This window comes from Lepisma saccharinum, chromosome 13 (assembly GCF_977018435.1).
Source record: "Lepisma saccharinum chromosome 13, izLepSacc3.1, whole genome shotgun sequence".
NCBI lineage: Eukaryota > Metazoa > Arthropoda > Insecta > Zygentoma > Lepismatidae > Lepisma > Lepisma saccharinum.
The window spans coordinates 54567444-54578140 of NC_139241.1; the positions used below are offsets into that span (position 1 = coordinate 54567444).

At 33.1% G+C, this 10697-nt stretch overlaps 1 protein-coding gene across 1 annotated transcript in view; it reads left to right on the plus strand.

Annotated features, from left to right (window-relative positions):
* The window catches only part of LOC145997294 (breast carcinoma-amplified sequence 3 homolog), a 67776-nt gene extending 57391 nt beyond the window's left edge, over positions 1-10385 (plus strand). The window contains exon 9 of the mRNA XM_083134191.1: positions 1208-10385. Coding sequence (XP_082990317.1) covers positions 1208-1356 — 149 coding nt within the window. The 3' untranslated portion in view covers positions 1357-10385. The remainder of the gene's footprint in view (positions 1-1207) is intronic.
* The last annotated feature ends 312 nt before the right edge of the window (positions 10386-10697 follow it).

Genomic DNA, 10697 nt, shown 5'->3' on the forward strand with positions numbered 1-10697 from the left:
GTACAAATGTAACAAGATACAAAAACAGGGCATTATATATACACAAACATTACTCCCTCCAGACTAATAGAAAGTTGTTCTGGAACTTTTAGCAGATGGCTTTCCCTTGTCAACTGTACTTTCACCTAAAATGCTAAACATATTTACTTCCATATAGAATGTGGTTGGACTTTTTATCTCACGCTCTTTTTCCTTCATTTTTCTTCCTTCTTCCTTCTCCTCTCCTCTTTCTCTCTTGTCCTTTCCACTCTTTCTAACACCTTCTTCCATTCTTTGTTTATCATCAGTCCCCCATTCCAGTTCATTGTGTCTTCTTTCCTTTCTTCTCTATTTCCTTGGCCTCCTTCCATTTTCTCACTAGTACTCTCTTCTCCCTTCCTATCTGTTTAGCCTCATCCCACTCTATGTCATGTCCTGTTTCTCTCGTGTGTTTAAATATCGCATTTCTCTCTCTCTTAAGTCGTACATCATCCCTATGTTGTTTCAACCTGTCTTTCAGCCTCTTTTTCGTTTCTCCTATGTACGCACACTGACATTCTTTACATTTCACTTTGTAGATAATCCCTTCCTCTTTCTCTTCTCTGTTTTCCTTTTTCTTGTTTGCATTCTTCTTACGTTACACATTTAGTTTAGGTTTTTAATAAAATAAATTACTGCCTTGGTCAGCATATTTAGTTTTTCAGTTGGTAGTGCAATGGCATGGTAGGCCAGAGATGCAGGTTCAAGTCCTGGTCGGCCTGCATTTTTCAGAGAAATTTCTGCATAGTATATCCCCTGTGTGTGCCGGATTGTAAGTTAAAAACTCACTGTCCTCTATTGTCTCATGTGTATTTTGATCGAATTTGAATAAATGTTCAACTTTTACAAAAATGTACCTTAATACCCTTACGGATCTTTCAGACTGAAGTAAGATGTAGAATACAAGAGGTGGCAAGCGACACGTGGTGTTTGGAAGTGAACCATCAGTAATCAATGCAACCTTTCAAAGCGAATCAACACAACAAGCTGGACGTCTGTTGATTGCACATAAGCAGTGAATGTTTTGCTTTAGACTGATGGAGCCCTTGGGCACCCCATGTCGCTCGTTGCCTTGTTGCTTCAGTCTGAAAATTCCATTGAATTTAACAAATTTAATATTCCAGCATGCATTTCCATCTCTATATATTATCCTGTAACAATTTCCTTTTCTCCGTATCTTTCTTTACAGGTGGGAGCCAAAGCCTTGCGAGCTACGAAGATTTGAGCTCAAGCAGCTTTAGCTCAGCCAGTCGAGCTTCGTTTGACGCTTGCTGCTCCCCGTCATACACGGCCGAGAACATTCTTGTCTTTCCTAGTGATTCCAGTGGCTCGGTGTGACATCACGGGAGACACTGTAGATTTTAAGGTGAACGCCTGCGGCGCGAGGCAACTATGTCTTAATTTTACCGTATTGTAATCACACAAAACGTAAAAGGCATGAAAAGATTATCCAGCTCATGTTAGCCTTTATCGTGTGCATGTACAAGGTTAAATAATTATATCATGTGAGCAATGCTTGCACAAGCATTGTTAATGCTTTAGAGAAAGAGCAAATGTTAATAATATTTAATCCAAATAATTGTAAAAGATCTGCTACAGAAGTATACTTACATGTAATGTTTCCGCACATATCATCCTAGTACAAAGGAAATAGTATGGTATTCTTTGTTGGAAAAACACACTACATCCACTGCTGTAATAGTCATATCGCATCCAAAAGCAGATCTATAAAGATCGGAACATCGAGTGTTTTAATAGTGGGAGAAAGGGAGTTTTATTTACTTCTGGAAGGAAAAAATAAGAAAAAAAATATATGGTACAACAACATGCTTGTACAGTTTGCCTGCATGAGTATGGCAATATAGAACAGTCTTTCATGTATCAGTTAAATACAATCAGACATACTAATACAATTAAGAAAAGGACATTGCTAATATCTTACCTCAAATGTCTTTTTATATGACAAAACCGGAATGAAAAATTGTTAATATACATTCAGCTGGAGAATCATGAATGATCTCTGAAAACTATGATACTTGTAATCAAGTTTGCTGTTTTGATTTCAGCACTTTTGAAACAGAAAAGGAATTATAATTTCTCGTTACTAGCTGTTTATGAATTTTTCATGTAAAAGGAGAAAGAAATACATATAGATGCATGTATGTAATATCTACCAATCAGAGATATATCTTAATGAATGATGATTATCAGAACTTTTACTGTGCTGCTTCACTCCATTGTCAAGCATTTTTCATCATCAAAAATTATTACTATGCATGAAGCTAGGGATTCATATTTGTACTCAAATTAAATTTTTCTGTATGTTTACATACAGTGCATGCATATACTGGCATAAGAAAGAAAGTGCATGAAACATACCTAACATATACATATATGTGTGAATGTATATAACATGTGAACTATCCTAGTTAGTAACTTTTGACCAGATTAAACTATTTTTTAAAACTACTTTGATGATAGGGCTGTCCTTTAGATAGTTGCATGAATAATGCCTTCTTCATGTTTTAAGTATTTCATTGCAATAGCTCAAAATGAACACTAATCAAAGCTACTGAATTATTCTCATCAGCCTTTATACATATCTTACATCCAACAGATTCAGAAATAGTGTAAATGGCATGAAATAACAATGTATTTGTTCTTTTGTTTAACTTAATTAGGACTGCAAACATTGAATCATTATTACAAGTTGAAATAACAAATAGAGTGAGCTGAAATGTTTTATAAAACATGTTTTGTTTGTTATTACTGCGAAGTTCACTAATGTAAAGTAATACATACATTTTTTTCTTAGCTTTCGATATTGAGACAATAATAGGAATAAGAAAATTTAAGTAAATCAAAATTTTTCTAATAAGGATACTGGGGAAATTAATCTATTTTATATCATTCTTTTAATAAGTTCTTACAGAAAGATCAGTCATTAACATTTGCCACGAAGTAAGTGAAGAAGTTGGCTACAAAGCAAGTAGAAAATCAAAGATTTCTGGGTGATGGATGTTTTCAATTAAGAACCAGACGAATTTAAAGAAGATTTCTCCTTTCAAGACCTTGAAGATGAGAGTGGCAGTTCTTGAAAGCTTTATTTTTAACTTCTCAGAATCTTTGAATGAAACTTCAGTATTCCGGACCAAGGCTTTTACTAAATGAGCATTTTTTTCGCGGCCTTGGTATTCAAGGTTCAACTTCTCTTGATAAGTCAGGTTACTATGGTGACACAAATGACAATCATGGAAAGTCAATCATACAAACCTCCAAAAATAATATACTGTGGTGTATTAATACATGTTTGCACATTTATTCATATTTATCTATATTCCTTTTATTAACACAATTGATTAGTTTTTATTCTCGACTTCAAATTGGCATACTGTTGCAAGCTCTCAGAAGTATGCCAGCTCTCAGAAAGTAAAGGCCTAGGATTAAATATGATATACAGGGACATAGGCCTATATATAAAATTTATAGATCTGATGGCAGAAATTTACTTCAGAAAGAAAAATATTTTTAACAAGAAATGTATATGAATTTTTACTTTTTACATCAATCGGGGTAATAAGAAATTATATACATAACATACATAACAGGTTATTTGTAGAAATATCAAATTGTCAGTTTACAAATATGCTACCGAAAGTCTCCACCAGTAGGTTAGGCTCTTCCATCCCAAGTATAAAAAGACATATGACTGTCACTTGTTCTCAGTTTAAGAGCTGGTTAGATCATTTAGGTTCAAATTCTAGTAAAATCAGATTTTTTATTTGCTTTTCAATTAAAACACTTAGGAAAGCATAATCTTGCATAATGTTTACATATTGAAACACATATTTAAAGAAGAGGAAATATACTCGTTTGAGTTCTAATTAAGTTAACACATTGATGTACAGGGTGTCCCACTTTAGAAAAACAGATTGCATCTGAAGTTTAAAAATTGAATTTGCAAGGAAGAGAAGGAAATGCTCTTGGACATGTGTTTCTTTGGTAGCACAAACAAACTACCATATTTCCATTACCCCCAAACATGTTCCAGAGCATCTAACTTAAGAATTACTATTGGACTTGACATTGTACTTTTTCCATGTGTGTAATGGCCTGCTTGTGTACTAATTCATTTTTTGAACTTCAGACACGGGAGTTTTCCAGCAATAACAAATTAAAATGGGTCATTTTCAGTGGTACACCCTGTATAGTAAACCTTTCTGCAAGGGCCATTTGAGCTGATGACAGAATTTAGAATGATTCTTATGAGAATTAGAAGAGTAAACCGCATGAAGGTTTTTGCTTACATTTTGTATTTGTGGATGTACATAAAATAGTTACTTTCGACATATGACTAGTAGTTTTTGGTCTTTATTTTTGTAGTTTCTCGTCTCCTTCAGAAAAGTGATATTAGATTAAGAGTTTAATAATAATCTTTAATTGCTTGATACTCTCTGTGTCTTTAATCTGTGTGAGTAAATGTGTATTTGTGATTGGAGTAAGCTTCAGAAAACTTTCTGTAATTGCTGCATATTTTTTTTTGTAGGCACTTTATATCCTAGAAAAATTGTTTTTTCTTTTCTTTTTAGAAATATGTTTTTTTTAATATGTGTATTCTGTAAAGTTATAGCAAATTTTGATCCATGCTTGTTGAAATGTGAGTGAACAATCACAACTGTGACGGCACTTTGTGATTTTTAGCAGTAGTAATGTCAGATCTTCCACATTCAATCTTGTACTTAACATTCTCATTAAGAGAATATCAGAGTTCAAATTTTCAGAGGAAAGGCAGATTTTTGATAAAACATCTTTAGTTGGCACCAGTGACATGGCCAGGATTTTCAAAAATGGGGGTGGGGGTTACGTATACTTTTTTTTAGAAATACTGAGCCAAAAGGGGGGGGGTTATGACCCCCACCCTCTCCCTTGGGTGCATCACTGGTTGGCATTTCTTAGTTTCCATCTGTATTAAACCAGTGTCTGTAGAACATTTGAACACATGATTTTTCTTCCTTATTTACTACAATGGAAATATTTTTTTTAGAAAAGTGTAATTTTACTGATGACAAGTCCTGGTTTTGTGAAAACTGTTCTTGGTTCTGTCCACACTGCTAGTTAGTTGAAGGAAGTACTACCATACATACAGTGGTGATGTGTACTGATTTGATGACAATGTGATATCCAAGGTCTTTCAAGAACTTGACTTTCAAATGGCTCTTGCACCATGGGATTTAGTCTGTACAAGAGCTGTGGAAGATTTGATGTGATAAGTCGTACATTATGAATGTATTTGTTTTAGCTGTTGCGAATACTCACACCAGCTGATGATGCTATTGTGTTTTTGTATCTTTATTTTATAAATTTGATTCTAATGTTTTTCCACGTACAAAATATGTTTATTATTTAATACAGGGTGTCTAAAATGTCCTTCGCTATAGCCTAAATCATAGCATTGGTTCAGTATGCCTTCTATCAAGTTCCACACAGGTCTGTATGCACAGCCATCGGTTGTTGAGCATATGGGGAATATATCATGTGGCATGTTCTATATGTGGGATTTCAGATACCCCCAGAATCCATAGGCCAACGGTTTGAAATCTGGCAAGCATAGTCCTTAGTGTTTCTGGAAACATGGTATCCAGCCAGTCTCATAAAACCCTGGTGCAGTCTCACCTGAGCCTATGATGCAGGACTTTTTGAATACCATGTAGAGAAGTGTATTATCTGCAGACTCTTTCATAGGTGACTGATAACAATGATTGGTTGCCAATGCCAGTCAAAGTACCATTCACATCATGGCCATATGTAATGGTACAATAATGTGTCGAAAATTCTACCTTTGCTATGGAACACATTTTTTATTATTAAATTTCATTATTTTTTTAAATTACATTGTTTCAACTTTTCGTTAGTGTTTGCCATAGCCTTTATTTCCTTTTAAATACCTGTTATTCACAGCAAATCTTTATGGAAGATGTAAACAATGAACCAAACATCAGTAATAATTAATGTACATAATATTCAAAACAAGTGTATTGGCAATTGAAATATAGTTTTATATATAGTTTGAACCATTTAAAAAAATCTGATTCTTGACATAAATTTTGAAGTAAAAAGAATATAACCTTGTAATTTGACTCTGGTTGAACATGCATTTTCACTTAAACTTCTACATAAAGTAAATATTGTCATTGATAATTGAATTAATGTATATTTAGTTAATAATAATAATTTGAATAATGCTTTCGAAAAAAATTCCTTAAAAATTATTTTAAAAAAAACATGTAAAAATTGTTTACTTACATGTTAGCGAGTATTTTGTTATTTGAGCAAACTTTCTTGAACACTGAAACTTCTCCTATTGTTGCCTATGTCTCATAATATACTTTCTAAAACACACCCCAAAGTTTTGATAAAGTAACAAACTTCTGCTAAAAGGTTGCTTCAAAAAAGTTGACACTATATTACAGCTCATTTCTGGTGATGTTTGCTTTGAAAACTATGTTCTGATAAAAGCATCGACAACTGATCATTGCAATCAGTGGCTTCGTGTGAAAGAAGCAATATACCCCATACATTGTATACACTCTTTACTTGTAATGTAAATTTTATCATCATTATTACTAGTGTTAAGATTATATCCATCCATTATTGCTATCGATTTTAGAAATCATAATATTGGTACCTCTGTTGTATGCCTAGTGGCATATATGTGAACACTATATGTTAAGTGACATCTGTAAAAGAAAGTAGGAAGAAATTGCACATCCATGCTTCATAGTGCTGTGGAATTGAGGCCTTATACCCCGCGACAGGTTAAGTTTGCAGAAGGTTTTATGTATTAAACTGCGCAAGAACGGCGCTCAGCATCTCCCGTGCGAGTCTTGCCTCAACCGCCGAGCCGTTCATATCACAGACATTGAGGAAATCGGCAGTATTGCAGCGGAACTATATTCTGCGTGCACGTTTGGGTCTACATGGGCGAAAAGTTGCTGCCAACTTAACTTGTCGCGGGGCTTAGTTACCCAGTTTCATGTTTATAAAGACTATTTCAATTCTTTGCCACGTCATACAAAAACCATTCATATTTTGATGCTGTAAGTGGCATTAAACATTTCTGTGTTGGTTTTTGATTCTATCAAATTCAGTATCCTTGTCAGAACTATCAACATTCCTATTAATTCCAAGAAATTAATAGAACCAAAAAACTAGACATGCATACAAAGTAATTGCATTTTACATGTTTAGGAATGATAGCGAGGTGTATGCATAACTAAATTACTTACCTGTATTCTGCATTAGTGCACTGTGATCACATTTTTCTTTGGTTAGTTAGTTTAGGAGACTAAAAAAAGACATTTATGCCATATGAACACAGTTTTGTTTATGAAGTTCTTTGTTGTGCCTCTCTTGCCCACCCTTCTTGAATATTATCATGTAATGTTCTTAATTTTATGTATTTGATGATCTGTGAGTGTTGAAAGCAATAATATAGCATTAAGGGGAATGGAAATAATGTGATTTACAATGTTCTTTTGGACAGAGGTTTTTAGTCCATGATTTTGTTTCTGTAACATACTTCAGAGCCCCATTTGCACCACAGCCCCATTTTCCAAACCATGCAAAGATCCACAGCACCCACTTAATTTTTATTCCATAATCTTTCGTTGCCAAAGAAAGTGTTTTTGTAGTACTTAATTCTCTGTGGTCATAGTTAAATGTATACACTTTCAGCAACTTGTTTTTAATCAATATAATTTAAACTTAGATGGTTTTAAATGTCATTCCTTCTTTTGAATCCGAAGTTATTGCATCCCCCCTCATTCAGCTTGTTTACTGCACCTGTGTCTAAATTACATTTTGTGAAAATTTCCAAAATTTTGAAATTGTTTCCCTGTGTTATTGTTAGTACGATAAACTCTTTTTGTATTTCTAGTGATAAGAATATTCGCTAGCTCGAGTTGCAATGTATAAGAACTGTAACATGTCACTATATGCATTCTCCAAATACAAAAGTCTATGATTTGATTTATAAAGCTTGATCTATAGGTAAATCTCTTTCATGTACACCATATTGAAATCCTGAAGTTCGTTATCAGCTAGTTTTATCTGTTTTGTTTCTTAATCTTGACTGCAGTCTACATCCTTTATGTTTCACCCTTCATAAGATTCATCTAAGCATCATTCACCCACATCATCACAATTAATCTAAAGAGAAAGTAATATTAGATAACCGCATTATATGTAACCAAATTCTGTTAGCTACTATTATTTCTGTAAGTAAGTCATTTTTTATCAGTGAATTTTTGTTTCTATTTGAATGTAAGGGACCAAATCTCATAAAAGAAAAATTACAATTTACAACTTTCTTCGCTGTCATGTAATGTCTGTTTTTGTCATCCATCTTTAGATTAGCTCTACGTAAATGTTCAACTCAAATGACTGGTGTATTGCTTCTTACGTTTTCAGTTTATATGTGTGTGTTTGTGTGTGTATGTGTGTGTTATTCTGTCTTGTGATTTGAAACAAAACAAGTTACAAACAATGGCAGAATCAATTCCTATTTTTTTCTACCAGATTTCATGTAGCTATGAAAATATGATGAGTCAGGTTTTTGAGTCAATTTTGTATGAGTATACTTATAATTTTTAATTAATGTTGCTTAAAATGTCTTAAAGTACGCATTGCTTTAAATTTATGCTATGCTCATAAGAGAAGCATTTTTTTTAAAAAAATGAATGTCTATGGTTAATTTGCATTCATATTGAAGTTTTTTTTCTTTTTTGAATACATATTAATGTAAATGATATGCATGTTTTTAAGGTAGAATCAGGTAGATTATAGTAGATGTAAATACAGTAACGTAACTAATAGAAAATTATGTGTAACAGCCAAAACAAAATATTTATGAATTGTGTATAATTGTTTTCACTCAGGATATGGTAAATTAATGTTTATAAATCAGGTATGACCTAGGAAATATAGTTAAATATATGAACAATAGCAAAAAACATGTTCCTTCAGTAGTACATCAGGTCTTGTATTGTGATCAGTTATATTTCTCCAGATTTTTTGATAACTACAAATTTCATAGTTAGGTATAAAAACTTATTAGGTTAAAAAATACTATATGCAACAAAGTAATTTTTCCTTCATACAGTTAACTTCAACAAAGAATGGGTACAATGACCTTGCCCATTCTTTAAAAATTGTGTTAATGCATCGAAAGGGTGGTTTGGTGTAGCAATTCTAAAGTGTAATAATCTTTATTTCAATAGATTACCTTCCCATTAATAGTTGCCTCATAAGAATAGTAAATTTCCTGTGTAAATAATAGTGTATATGTGAACCATTTTATTGTTATGTGTTAGTGTATTTAAAAGAATGAAAAAAATAGTTTTAATCTAAAAAAACATGGTGCCTGCATTTTTTACACGTATCTCTTGCAAGCCAGTGTGGCAAATGATTGCTCATGTTTGTACAGGTTGGACAGAAAGAAAGGTTATTTTTTGATATGGAAGTTTATCTAAATTCATTGTGCAATATTGATTTTCCTACTACTTTTAGCAGTGCGTCAGATAATTGTGTGAAATGATATTTGTGTGTTGTACAATCACTGTAACGTATTGTATCGTACTGGCACGGTTAGGTACAGTCACCTGGGATCTGACTTCAAGTTTAATAGAAATAGATGATATATTTTTTTTTTGTTTGTTTCTTTAGTAAATTCACAAAATAAATATGTATTCATCTTTCATATGTAAATGAGATAATCAGTTATTGCAGGTCACAGTGACATCTATTAGTACTTTAACAATGGAAGTGTGATTGCAGACTAAGCATAAATCACTGTCAGTATTTGATGCAAAATCTTATATCTGAAGTTTCTTTTTAAGTTTCGTCCTGGGTATTCCTGTGTGTTTGTCTCTAGTCAGTGTCATCTCATCATCCTTCACCTTGAGTCTTAGGGAGATTTCACACCAAAGCAACATGTAGCGCACGTCAATTGACAATTTCACCAATCGAATGCAGACTTGTGCGACTTGCTGCTACAGTGTGAAATGTTGCTTTGGTGTGAAATCTTCCTTGAACAGCAGAAAAAGTTCCCTTCCCTTCACACCTAAAAATCTTGTCACTTTAATCCTAATCACTATTGCCAGATCCTTAGGTGACAATATTGTACTGTCAGAGCTGTTGGGTGTATCAAAAATCTTAAGTATACAAAGGCACAAATAGACGGTCAGTCTTTCGAGTCTATAACAACTCATTTTATCATTTCCATATCACATTCCTACCTATTTTTTTTTTTCAGGCACACTTGTATACCTAACAGTACAATATCTTTGACATTAAAGTTGTTACATGTAGCTATGAAGCCTTTTCTTTTTATTGTCGAACATTCAGATGTGATAAATGCTCCAGAAAAGCAACCCTAAAACTGGATGGCATAGAATGGCTAAAGTGAAAAGTATAGAAGTTCTAGTAATGTTAAAGGGTTTGGTGGTGTTTTCTATGACTCACATTGAACCAGTAAACATTAATTTGATGCTGTATGCAAAACATATGAAATATTCAATTGTGCAAAATCACAAACTTATATTAAAGAAAGTATGATTTCAAACTTCTCTGCCAATACAGAAGTGTTCTTGGTTTTGTCATAGGTCTGGACTGTTGCCATG